Source organism: Podarcis cretensis, assembly GCF_951804945.1.
Source record: "Podarcis cretensis genome assembly, chromosome: 13".
Taxonomy (NCBI): Eukaryota; Metazoa; Chordata; class Lepidosauria; order Squamata; family Lacertidae; genus Podarcis; species Podarcis cretensis.
This window is the reverse complement of record NC_137182.1, coordinates 2552935-2566724: the sequence shown is the minus strand read 5'-3', so window position 1 is coordinate 2566724 and position 13790 is coordinate 2552935. Positions and strand designations below refer to the sequence as shown.

At 46.6% G+C, this 13790-nt stretch overlaps 1 protein-coding gene across 5 annotated transcripts in view; it reads left to right on the top strand.

The window, feature by feature from the left end:
- The first annotated feature begins 10272 nt into the window (after positions 1-10272).
- The window catches only part of ZPBP (zona pellucida binding protein), a 33680-nt gene continuing 30162 nt past the window's right edge, over positions 10273-13790 (top strand). For all 5 annotated transcript variants that reach the window (XR_013832469.1, XM_079949949.1, XM_079949947.1 and 2 more), the window contains exon 1: positions 10273-10485. Coding sequence is in view for 4 of the 5 variants with exons in the window: in XM_079949949.1 (XP_079806075.1) it covers positions 10383-10485 (103 nt within the window). In the remaining variant the exon portion in view is untranslated. The remainder of the gene's footprint in view (positions 10486-13790) is intronic.

Genomic DNA, 13790 nt, shown 5'->3' with positions numbered 1-13790 from the left:
CCTGAGTCATCACAGTTACCAGACAAGTTTTTCAACTTGCTTGCCTGCAGGCTTGATTGCTCTCTGAGTGACCAGCAGTTTGTTAGGCATTGTCTTTAAGCACCTGGCAGTTCAGCAGCTCTAGTTGCATTGTCACTTTAACTAACCAGCAGTTTGACCATTTGCAGTCTTTTGTCTGTTTAAGCACTCTCATGGAGCTGACCTTGTGGCCAAAATTTTACTTTTCTTTGTTTGGCAAAGTTTCCTTTGTTTGGTAGACATTTTCCCAGTAGTGAAATATTCCCCTTAAGAGCAACCTCACCCCTCCTTTTCAGAGGGCCATTGGTGTGGGCCTGGAATCTTGTTGATTTCCTTTTCTCTTAATTTGGCTGCAGCTTCTGGGCATTTCCTAGTAAGCAGTTATTTTCAATCCTGATTACTTGGTGTTGCTATGCACCTAGATTTGCCTATCATTTAAAAGGGGCAACATTTAATTGTAGGCAATTATCTTCCAATTCTGTCTGACTGCAGTTGAGGTTTCTTTGTGTATGGGTCTGTTCCTTGGAGCCAGGTGCTAACAACTAGCTGAGCGCTGCTGCTTGAACTCTTGCTGGGTTGTGATTTAATAAATATAAATAAATACAAGCGGTGCATTTAAGTGACGTATAGCTTATTCTGTATGGGACACCGTGCATATTCCTGCATTGCAGAGGATTGAATGAGATTTTATTTACTGATTGATTTAAAAGGCTCACTGTTCTGCCGAAATGCTGGTAGAAGGACCATTTCCTTAAGTGTATTTTCCTACATTTTCATTTGATAGCAGTTCCTGTGTCTGTTGTTCTCTGATTGTTCTATGGTACCATCCCTCTAAATCACTAGGAGTTTTACCTGAAGCAGCTCTATATAAGTGATTGTGTGCATGTGCCTGAATTGTATATTGACTAACAGATACATAAATTAATAAGGAAGTACGTTCTGAGCATACTATTGCATGGAATTAGCACAGTGTAGTTAATTCAGCTGATGTTAAGAATTTATGTAGCCAAGCGTTAATAATCAACTCAAGGAAACATTATATAGCCAAGCGTTAATAATCAACTCAGGGAAACATTGTTTTTGGCAGCATTTTCCTTCTGCTGGGCCTCCAGCATTACCTTTTGTTTTGCAAAGTGTTAGTTAAAGGACATTTCCCTGAGAGCGATTTTCTTTGATTCCATTTGATTGCACTATGGGGGCTGCGTTGCTCTGCTGTTCCTATTGTTTCATCACTACATGCTTGTGAGTTGCTCCTCAGGAGGCAGGTCTATCCACCTGACCCATTTGTTTGGTGTCAAATAAATTTATAGACATATACAAACAGAACAGTCAAGTGATGAATAATTATTTCATATCATCGTCACTTACGGTAGACAATTGATAGTATCAGTAATTAATTCTACTTACAGTGGTAATTGATTGAACAAATAATTGGATTAGATTCTAGTAAATAACAATAATAATAAATAATAAGAACAATAAATAAATAAATAATAGATAAATAATAATAGAATGATGATGATGATAATAATAATAATAATAATAAAATAAAACATTAAAATAAAGAATATTAATAATAATATATAATAAAAATAAATAAAGAGAATAAGTGGAATGGCATCACATAACAAGATTAAATTGATTAATTAATTAAGTAAATCTAAAGATAAATATATAAATAGACAAATAAAACTAATAAAAATAAAAATAAAATTAATAATAAATAATTGACATATATTTCGGAACCCTCAGTTGCTTAGATCATGGTGACAATAATGCCAAGGTTGTAGGTTCGATCCCTGTATGGAAAACTGCATATTCCTGCATTCCAAGGGGTTGGACTAAATGACCCATGGGGTCCCACACAATTCTAGAGAGCCTGGATAGCTCAACTGGTTAGAGCATGGGGCTGATAATGCTTGGGGATCATTGTTTATTATAAGTAAAACAATCATTAATTAGTATATTTGTTCCAGAATCAATAACATGTCCCTGTACGACTGCTTGTAAGCGGTAGCTCATGTCTGTGGCAGTAGCTTTAGCATGTTATCCATGGCGCCTAAGAGGAAGCGCTCTGCAACGGAATCAGCTCACACCTCAGGCTGCATGGGTGCCAATAGCCGTAATTCATCGGGGGTGCCACATGGACGGGATAATAACCTATTTCACACTGCCTAAATGCATTTAGATCGTTCATTGATGATTATGAGCAGCTTTTTTCCAATCAATCCCCTAACCCCATGCCCTCCACTGCTACCCCTGATATGCTCTTGGACAGTAACTGCAGCAGTGCAAACTAGGTCTCGGGCTCACTCGGCATCATCTGGTCCTCAGAACTGCATTGGGTCGCCTGCGAGGAGGCCGCCGGCCTGTGTCAATAACCCTGTTGTGTCCAGTTCTTCTAGTCCTTCGCAAAATAAGCAGCCCTGGGTCCAGCTTCCAGAATTGGGCACCTTGTCAGCCGGTGAGGAGGAACAGCAGCTGGAGGGGGAACTTCAGACAGCTGAGGGGGACAAACTGTCAGGCAAAAGACGCACCAAGACGCACGTTTGTAAGAAGAGCAAGTTGAAAACGGGCAACACGGAAGAAGAGTCAGAACAGCCTATGTGCCTTATGGGGGGCCGCCACCGTTAGCTATGATAAAAGTTCTGAAGGAAGGCTTCCAGGATCCCGCTAGCACGCTGGGATCAATTTGAAAAGGGCATCTGGTCAGTGGCGGTCATCCCGTATGTTGAGAAGAAACCATTAGATTCTCATCGCATGGGTAAGCCGGAATTAAGAAGGGAGCCAAAGCGCAAGGTGTGTTGGAAATTCAATAAGGGGTCATGCCAAGGCAGTCTGGTAAGTATCCGCACGAATGCGAGAGGTGTGCAGGGGTACACCCAGCTGCAGCGTGTTACAAAGAGAAGCAGCCCTTTCGGGGAGGTCGGGGGTTCCATCATTCTAGCTCCAGAGGAGCCCCCGCAGCAGGGAACAGACGATAGGGACCCTCCGGGTCTAGCATTTTCACTGATCCAGCTCCCTCCTCTCCGCAACCTCGTCTAGCTATCCAGATGGAAGTGCAGCATCCTTTCGTTGGAAGGGTTTTGTCGGAGGGTTTCAGAATACCAGTAACCGACTCTTTAATTGCAAAGGATTTCCCCTAACCAGATGTCAGTAAGGGAAAGGCTTGAGGTTGCAGAAAAAGAAAATAGCTAAAGAAGTGGCCGCAGGGAGGGTGGCTGGTCCATTCGTACACCCCCCCATCCCAAACCTGCATATCTCGCCCCTTGGTATTGTACCCAAAAAGACCCATGGTGAGTTTAGATTAATCCACAACCTTTCTTACCCTAAGGGTCTCGCTCTCAGATGTCTCGCTTCCGGTGGCTAGCACCTGGAGCTCATGGGCTTCAGGTCAGGGATATTGGGGCTTTTGCCTAGCGTGCCACCCACCACAGATTACATTCTGCAATACCTTTCCCATCTTGACGATTTGGGACGGGACCCCAAATCTTTAAAGATACACGTAGTCGCCATCAGCTTCTTTGTTATTTTTTTAAATAATATTTATTAAAAATTTTCCAGAATAAAAAGGAAAGATAGCAAGAAAGAAAGAAAAAACAAATATGATTTACACTTGGTTTCAGTGGCATCTTTCCCGGACTCCCCCCCTCCCCCTCTTGTATTCCATTTCCCTTAAATTGATTCCACAGATTCTTACCCCAAATTTTAAAACCTTATTTGTAATTTTAAATAACCCATTTATTCCAAATTAATTTATCTTATTTATCTTAATGAACCATTTCTCCTTATATTTTATATAATTCCCTAAGATCGACCCCATTTCCCTTCCACGAATTCCCCTATTTTCAAACAACAAACATGAAAAAAGAAAAGAAAGAAATAATATATAATTTTACAGCCTTTGGATTCCAAATCTCCCCCCCCCCCCATTCCCCGGTTCCAATCCCCAAAGTTCATCCATTGTCTACTGCCAGCCTGGTGTATCCACGTCTATATCTCAACTCCACTTTGCCGTCTTTTGATAGCTTTTAATTTCAGAAAGTCCAATCTCGAAAAAACTCTCAGAAAAAGTCATTGTTCTTCCATCCAGACCTCTATGTTTAAGAGTCTAACTTAAATTCTATTTCTTGGTCCTTTTAAAGTCTGGATGTTCCAAATACTCCGGCTTCAAATTTGGTCCAGCTCTTATTCCTCAGGTTGCTTTTTCCTGTTCTGCTGCAGAAACCTTCTAATTCAGAAACTTCTTGTTCTCCACAGAGGCTTTTGTTATTCAGGAACATAACTTGCGTCAAGTCCCTTCCTTTCTTCAATAGATAAATCCATTGTCTCCTTTAGTATAGAAACCTCTGTAGACAAAATAATGCTTCGTTTTTGCAGCTTTCCCAAGAGATAACAGATCCTGCTCAAATTCATAGTATTTTTCCACTTGCTGCTACTGTTGCAATGTCCCAGCCTCCCTCTAGAGGGAATATGGTAACTTCGCGGGTCGGGGGGTGCAAACGGTGCCCGCCGAGTCACCAAGTCCATGGGCATCTCCGCCCATGGTTCTTGAGGGTCCCCGCGTCGCCGGCACGGCAGGACCCGACCCCTACCCAGCCGACTCCCTCCGGAGCTCGGAGGGAGTCCGCCATTCGGCGATGGCGCCGACCCGGAAGTGCCATCAGCTTCTTTGTTAGAGCCATGTTTTCCTCTGACCTGTGCAGTGACTTCCTGATCCGCAGAGCTATTGAGGTTTGGGGCAGGCTACAACCCCCCTAGAGCCGTAAGCCAATTTCTTACGGGCTGCTATCTCAGATACGCACAAAGCTTAGGTCAATCTGCTGGGCCAAGTTCGAGGCCCGCCTCTTTTCCGCAGCATATGCGATCGCCTTCTTTGGCGCCTTGAGGGTTGGTGAAGTGGTAGCCGAGGTTAACGCAAGTGGGAGGAACTGCAGTTGACCGAAGCTAGCATGACTGTGCGCATACGTCAATCCCAAATGGACCAGGCAGGTAGGGGTTCCCTCGTAAAACTTACAGCTTCAGCGCAGCGGGGCCCATGCCCGGTCAAAGGCACTAGATGGTACCTTTACCTCAGACTGCCCGGTCCTGGTTCACGAGGATGGGTCACCTTTGTTGAGACACCAATTCACAAGGGCACTCCGCAAAGTTATTGATGCCTGTGGTTCATCTTCCCAGGATTATGCAGCACACTCATTTAGGATTGGCGCCGCCTCAACAGCGGCACGCTTGGGCCTGCCAGTGGATAAGATTAAGGAAATGGGCCGGTGGAATCCGACGCTTATAAAGGCTACATTCGTTAGAATTTGCCCTGCTCCTTTACCTCTACTTATCCGTAATTTTCTTTACTTTTTCTTCTCCTTTATTTTCAGCCGTTCACAGAAGTGTCTGGATTTGTGGCCAAGGTATAGTCCATTGGCCCACGTACGGTCAGTTAGCTGTGGCCTCACCCCTAACCTCGGATTGCTACCTGGAGTGCGAGTTTCCTGGTTTTCGAGACGAGGCATTGCTTATGCCATTGCTGAGAGGGGGAGTTGCCACGTTTGGCCCTCCTGATAGCCACCTGGAGTGCGAGTTTCCTGGTTTTTGTGATGAGGCATTGCTTATGCCATTGCTGAGAGGGAGAGTTGCCACATTTGGCCCTCCTGACAGCCACCTGGAGTGCGAGTTTCCTGGTTTTCGAGATGAGGCATTGCTTATGCCATTGCTGAGAGGGAGAGTTGCCACGTTTGGCCCTCCTGGCAGCCACCTGGAGTGCGAGTTTCCTGGTTTTCGTGACGAGGCATTGCTTATGCCATTGCTGAGAGGGAGAGTTGCCACGTTTGGCTCTCCTGGCAGCCATCTGGAGTGCGAGTTTCCTGGTTTTCGAGACGAGGCATTGCGAGTTTCCTGGTTTTCGAGACGAGGCATTGCTTATGCCATTGCTGAGAGGGGGAGTTGCCACGTTTGGCCCTCCTGATAGCCACCTGGAGTGCGAGTTTCCTGGTTTTTGTGACGAGGCATTGCTTATGCCATTGCTGAGAGGGGGAGTTGCCACGTTTGGCCCTCCTGGCAGCCACCTGGAGTGCGAGTTTCCTGGTTTTCGAGATGAGGCATTGCTTATGCCATTGCTGAGAGGGAGAGTTGCCACGTTTGGCCCTCCTGATAGCCACCTGGAGTGCGAGTTTCCTGGTTTTCGTGACGAGGCATTGCTTATGCCATTGCTGAGAGGGAGAGTTGCCACATTTGGCCCTCCTGGCAGCCATCTGGAGTGCGAGTTTCCTGGTTTTCGAGACGAGGCATTGCGAGTTTCCTGGTTTTCGTGATGAGGCATTGCTTATGCCATTGCTGAGAGGGAGAGTTGCCACGTTTGGCCCTCCTGGCAGCCATCTGGAGTGCGAGTTTCCTGGTTTTCGAGACGAGGCATTGCTTATGCCATTGCTGAGAGGGGGAGTTGCCACGTTTGGCCCTCCTGGCAGCCATCTGGAGTGCGAGTTTCCTGGTTTTCGAGACGAGGCATTGCTTATGCCATTGCTGAGAGGGAGAGTTGCCACGTCTGGCCCTCCTGACATCCTTATCCTTCAATTAGGGGGAAATGACCTTGTTAGCAGAAGAAGTGTGGACTTGTCGTGGCACATAAAGAGAGATTTGGATGAGGTGGCTGCCTTGTGTCCCGGAACAACGGTGTTCTGGTCCTCCTTCCTGAAGAGAATTGTGTGACGCAGTGTGCAGAACTGTATGGCCATTGAAAAATCCAGGGAACTCTTAAATTGTGCAATAGCCCGTTGGGTGCACTTTTTGTATGGCCGAGTCATTTATCATGACCGTATCCGGATCGGCGACCAAGCTTTATACCGGAATGACTGTGTCCACCTATCGGATCTGGGGAACGACAGTTGGTTAGCTAGTGTCAGCAAATGCATCTGGGATTGGTTACAGCTTTGAGGGTATTGGCGGCGAGCCTTTCGGCTCGGGTGGCGGTTAGGCATTGGAATAATGTGCTGTGGTGTGTCGAAGTGCTAGGTGTGGCCATCGCCTATGCCTTCAATGTTTAGGGGTATTTCGTTAAAGGAATCTGACGGTCGTGTATTCTGTCCGATGCCTGCTTGGCGGGAGGCCATGGCACGACCCTCGGTGACAGCAGGGGTGAGCCTATAGTTGGATTAGCATCAACAGGTGATGAACCCCTGGTGAATAAACCCACTTGTTTCGCGATCCAATGCCTAAGCCAATACCTTTTCATTGCTGTAATCAATAAAGTTGTGGCCTTTTCTAGCCCATTAACCTTATATCACGTGTCCCTGTGTCTTCTTTTCATGTCGCGGTGGTCGGGTCCTCGAACCACAACAGATTTAATAAAAAAGCTAAAAGATTAATATTACTTGCACCGCCCCTCAAAAAACCCCGTGTGCTTAAAAAAATATATTGTACAGTGGTACCTCGGGTTACATATGCTTCAGGTTACAGACGCTTCAGGTTACATACTCCACTAACCCAGAAATAATACCTCGGGTTAAGAACTTTGCTTCAGGATGAGAACAGAAGCGCGGCAGCAGCGGGAGGCCCCATTAGCTAATGTGGTGCTTCAGGTTAAGAGCAGTTTCAGATTAAGAAGAGACCTCCGGAATGAATTAAGTATGTAACCCGAGGTACCACTGAATACTCTTTTTAATAATATAAGAGGAGATCTAATGGATCAGGCCAAAGGCCCACCTAGTTCAGCACCCTATTTTCAGTGGCCAACCAGATGTCTATGGAAGCCTGCAAGCAGAACCTTCTCTTTTACAAAAGATAATAAATTTTATTTAATTAACATATAGACAAGGCAATTTAAAAAGAATATGACAGCAGATGACTGGTACATCTGTTTATAACATCCTGGCGATTAACATTTGACTGATAAGTTGTTTTTACGGCATTGTTCAGTATCTAAACCAATATTCCATTTCCGATTCTGGATCGCAGAACTGTTAGGTGGTGAGTGAATGCAGCGACTATTAGAGCAGTATCTGGGCATGGGGAACTTTTGTTGTCCCCTACCCACCCCACTGTGGGACTGCAACTCATCCCTAGTCACTGACCACACAGGCTGAGGTGGACGGCTGACGCAGCTCAGCATCATCCAAAGGGTCCAAAGTCCCCTGCTTCTGCTTGCCCACACCTCTGTTTGCCTGTGCTTTCTAGGCATTGGTCTGAGAGGTTTACTGCTCACTGCATCCTTTTCCCTGGGAAAACCTGCTGTTTACTGCTGAATTGGAGCAAACATCATCTGCAGGAAACCCGGTTGATGTTTGCTGTGTTTCAACAGTAAACAGTGGGTTTTCTGGGGGAAAGCGGAGGCACAAGTGGTGGAGAACACAGGACCAGTGGAAGTGTGGGTGAGCCCTCAGTTGCCCCTGGCATATCTTGATGAAAGAGAAAGTCTTGAAGGACAGAGGGCTTAACTTTCAGGCAGGCTTTTAAGCTCAGGCACTTAGCAAAATAAGGTTACAAGGATGATTGTTTAAAAGCTAATGAATTCCTTCTTTCCAAGAAGGCTTCTTACACACTCTGCCTGCAGCTGCTACACTCGTACCAAAATGCTGGTTCTGCCACAGGGTCATTTGCTCAAACCACTGGTTCCGCCGTTGCTCTATTGTCTCAAGCTGCTCAAGGAGCGTTGCTATTCCTCCGTCCATCTTGATTCAGGCACACTTTGCTCACAGGCCCTCCTCCAGAAAACACGGACCCCACTTCTAACCCCTGTGTTGCACGCCACTCCAAATCTCTGAGAGGTGCAAGGTTCCAGGCACTCATCCAGGGTCTGTGTTTCCTTTTGTACAGCAGACACGCTGGTGTCTTTATGACATAAGACTTATTTATGCCTATACAGTCATACCTCGGGTTACAGACGATTCAGGTTGTGCGTTTTCGGGTTGTGCACCGCGCCAAAAACGGAAGTATCGGAACAGGTTACTTTTGGGTTTCAGTGCTCGTGCATGAGCAGAAGTGCTAAATCAGAACTGAATCGCAACCTGTGCGTGCGCAGACGTGGAGCTGCGGGTTGCGAACGTGCCTCCCACACGGATCGCATCCGCAACTTGTGTCCACTGTATACAACCTGAGTCTATGATGGAGGGGCTGACAGCATTAACACCCCAAAAGCTGCAGCCGTCGTGGCTCCCTCACTTCTTGCTCTACGGTTTCCCACTTCTAGTTCACCTCACTCTCCTCTGCCCTTTCCTCTTCTTCTTGTCCTTTTTAACTAACAGTAGAGGGAGGTTACAGATAGGTAGCCGTGTTGGTCTGCCATAGTCAAAACAAAAAAAATTCCTTCCAGTAGCACCTTAAAGACCAACTAAGTTAGTTCTTGGTATGAGCTTTCGTGTGCATGCACACTTCTTCAGATACACTGAAACAGAAGTTTCCAGACCCTTCTATATAGTGAGAAGGTGGGGAGGGGTATTACTCAGAAGGGTGGTGGGAATGGGTGATTGGCAGATAGCTGTGATGAGCCTGTTGACGACTCTTAACGACTGCAATAGGTCTTACAGGAAAAAGCAAGGGGTGAGAAGGTGAAAAATGGCTTTGTCATGTATAATGAGATAAGAATCCAAGGTCTTTGTTCAGACCAGGCCTCTCCATGGTTTTAAGTTTGGTGATAAGTTGCAATTCAGCAGCTTCTCTTTCCAGTCTATTTCTGAGATTCCTTTGTAGTAAAACAGCTACTTTGAGATCTTGTATAGAATGTCCTGGGAGATTGAAGTGTTCTCCTACTGGTTTCTCTGTCTTGTGATTCCTGATGTCTGATTTATGTCCGTTTATTCTTTGGCGTAAGGTCTGGCCTGTTTGTCCAATAAACAGTAGAGGGAGGGTATCTGCAAAGAACCTCTTCCTTTCTTCCCTTAAGGGCCCATCACCCAGGCCATCACTTGCTGGATCCAGGGGCTCCCCCCCCCCCCATATCCTCCTCCTCCTCCATTCAGTTGATAGGCTGCCCTTCATGGAAGACGGCGGGGCCTTTGCTTAGGGCGCCGCCGCCCGAGGCCAGAGCGGAACCTTCTGAGGCGCCTCCGCCCCCTTCCTCCCCCGCCCCCTCCGAGGGCCGCGTCAAAAAGGCCAAGCCGACCAATCAAAGGCGAGCGCGCCAGCGCGCTTAAAGTCTTGGCGCTAAAAAACAACGGCGCTAAAGAAGGGCGGGAAAGAGGGCGGGGCGCGAGGCGAAAAGCCCGCCGATGCTGTGCGGCTGCGCAGAACCCCGAGGCGCGAGGCGGTGGTTCTTGTCGGGCGGCGGCCATTGTGACGAGGGGAGTCGAAGGCGGGCGGTTAACGACCTCGCTGCGCTCCCGCCCTGGCTGGGGAAAGAGCGCGAGCGGCAGCAGGAGGCGCCTTTTCCGGCGGGGGAAATGCGGCGCCTGCGGCGGAGGAGGCTCGCGCCGCCGCCTCGCACCTTCCTCTGCGCGCCGCTGCTGGTGGTGGCGCTCTCGGTGCTGCAGGGCCTCGCCTCAGGTGAGGGGGCGCCTCCATCGGGCCCCGAGGGGCTTCAGGCGAAGCCAGCGCGCTCCGTGCGACCCGATCCTCAGAGTGCCAAGCTTCCTTTCGCTTGTGAATTCAGGTTTCTGGCATTTAGAACTATAGGAGGCGAGCGCGCAGACATTTACTCGCGTTTGTTTAGTGCAAAACGTAACTGCTCCCATATGTATTTCCCCAACTTCCTCCCAAAAAGTTGTTCATGATGGTAAGGAGGATGCCATGAGAGAGAAAACGGGGAAATGGTGGAAATGTGGGTGCAAACTATTTCAAAAGAGAGGAGGATCTCTCAAGAAGTCAAGGCTTAAAAAAGAGCAATATATTATTGATTTATTAAATTAATATACCACCCTTCATCTGAAAATCTCAGAGCAGTATATAATTGAAAGTGGTGGGCCAGATAACAAAGAATGGGTACAATAAGCCTACCAAGACCTGATTCTTTTTAGAAATGCTAAGAAAGTACTATACTGTCTTTGGAGTAATAACAAGAAAGGAAGGTGATTTATTAAATTTTTATACCACCCTATACCCACAAGTCTCAGAAACCCAAGAACAAACCTTGGCTTTACATTGTGGTTTGGAGAGAAACAAACCACAAACACTGATTTGGATATCTGGCTAAGCCAAGTTCATGGTTGTGTTGCTCTTGGGTGGACAAATAGAGGAATGCTAGAGCTTGTGTTTAAACATATCACACCTTGATTTAGCATTATGTAAATGAAGGCAGTGTGTGTCTTAGCTAATCATAAGCTAAAGCATGACTTGAAAAACTTGGTATCTGAAGAAGTGTGCATGCACACGGAACCTCATACCAACAATAAACTTAGTTGGTCTCTAAGGTGCTACTGGAAGCAATTTTTTTATTTTGTTTTGACTATGGCAGACCAACACGACTACCTACCTGTAACTTGAAAAACTTATACTGCATTAATGGGCAGATTGTGGCCAAATCATAATAGTTGCACTCCATTTATGCTAGTCGGGTTGCTTCTGGAGTACTGTGTCTAGTTTTGGATGCCACAATTTAAGGACATTTACCCAACTGGAGCTGGTCCAGAGAAGGGTGATCAGGATGGGGGTGGGGGGCTGGAAACCAAGTCCTATGAGAAACAGCTGACATGTTTAGCATGGACGAGAAATTTAAGGAGGAACATGATAGCAGTCCTCAAATCTCTCAAGGGCTGTTACAACAGAAGATTGAAAATATTTGTTTTCTGTTGCTTCAAAGGACAGGAATATAATGTTATTATTGTTTAGTCGTGTCCGACTCTTCGTGACCTCATGAACCAGAGCACGCCAGGCCCTCCTGTCTTCCACTGCCTCCCGCAGTTTGGTCAAACTCATGCTGGCAGCTTCAACAACACTTTCCAACCATCTCATCCTCTGTCGTCCCCTTCTCCTTGTGCCCCCCATCTTTCCCAACATCAGGGTCTTTTCCAGGGAGTCTTCTCTTCTCATGAGGTAGCCAAAGTATTGGAGCCTCAGCTTCAGGATATGTCCTTCCAGTGAGCACTCAGGGCTGATTTCCTTAGGAATGGATAGGTTTGATCTTCTTGCAGTCCATGGGACTCTCAAGAGTCTCCTCCAGCACCATAATTCAAAAGCATCAATTATTCGGCGATCAGCCTTCTTTATGGTCCAGCTCTCACTTCCATACATCACTACTGGGAAAACCATAGCTTTAACTATATGGACCTTTGTTGGCAAGGTGATGTCTCTGCTTTTTAAGATGCTGTCTAGGTTTGTCATTGCTTTTCTCCCAAGAAGCAGGCGTCTTTTAATTTCATGACTGCTGTCACCATCTGCAGTGATCATGGAGCCCAAGAAAGTAAAATCTCTCACTGCCTCCATTTCTTCCCCTTCTATTTGCCAGGAGGTGATGGGCCCAGTGGCCATGATCTTCGTTTTTTGGATGTTGAGCTTCAGGCCATATTTTGAACCAATCGGTTGTTCCATATACAGTTCTAGCTGTAGCTTCTTGTCCCACATAGAGATTTCTCAGGAGACAGAGGAGGTGATCAGGCACTCCCATTTCTTTAAGAACTTGCCATAGTTTGCTGTGGTCGACACAGTCAAAGGCTTTTGCATAGGAATAGAATAGAATAGGTGGAAATTGCAGGGAAGTAGATTTTGGCTAAAGATTAGAAGGAACTTAAAGGTAAGAGCTGCTTGACAGTGAAACTGCTGCATGAGGTGGTTACCTCTCCTGAAAGTTTTAAAATATTTGAACAGAGATTCAACAGGCATCTGTCAGGCTTCGGCAACCCAGTCATATGGACAAGTATAATAATAATAATAATAATAATGCAATCTTGGATTGCATATCCTGCACTGATAGCAGGTTGGACTAGTAGGTGACTCCCAACTCATTAATTCTGTGATTTCCTTGCCTGGTTTATGGTTATCAGGACAAGTAGACTGCTGCCTTTTTGTAAATAGTTGCCTAAGAGCTCATCCCCCCACATACCGTATTTTTCTGTGTATAAGATGACCCTTATTTTTTTTAACCCGAAATTAAGTTATTTAGCTTTGGGGGTGGTGGGGGAGGTCACTTCTGCCAATCGTTCACCTGCCTGCCTGCCACTGCCGATCGCTTGCCACTCTCAATTGCACACCTCACCGCAGCAACCAATTGCCCGCTTGCCGTCACCAACAGCCCACTTGCCGCAGCTGCCAATCGCCTGCCCACTTCGCCACAGCTGCCAATCGCCTGCCCAATTGCCACAAACAATTGCCAGCAGGCCTGGCCGCAGCCGCCAATTGCTGCTGCCAATCTCCTGCTTGATGCTGCCATTAATCGCACATCCCTCCCTCTGCATTCGCTATTTGTGTATAAGACGACACCCAATTTTTGCCTAATTTTTTTAAGCAAAAAGCATCGTCTTACACACGGAAAAAAACGGTATTTCTGTCAGTGGCTGATTAACCTGTGGCCTTCCAGGTGCTGTTGGGCTATAGTATAGCTCCCTTTGCCCTGCCCATTGGTCATGCTGGCTGAGGCTAGTGGGTATTGGGAGCCCAACAACATCTGGAGGACTGCCAGTTAATTCCTCTTTCCCTACATGTAGGGCAAATTTTCCTGCCTACAAACACTGGTCATGCCTGTGCTGCTGCACCCATAGAGCTCACAACCCAGAAAGTCCTACATTTTACGTGGGGTAAAACTTTATTCTAGTAAATAAAACTGAACCAGGTCCTGAGTCAAACATCCTTATGTGCCGGCAATGGGTTTCAGCTATGTCCACAAGGTTCTTCCTGCTGAATAGACGGACAAGGGACAT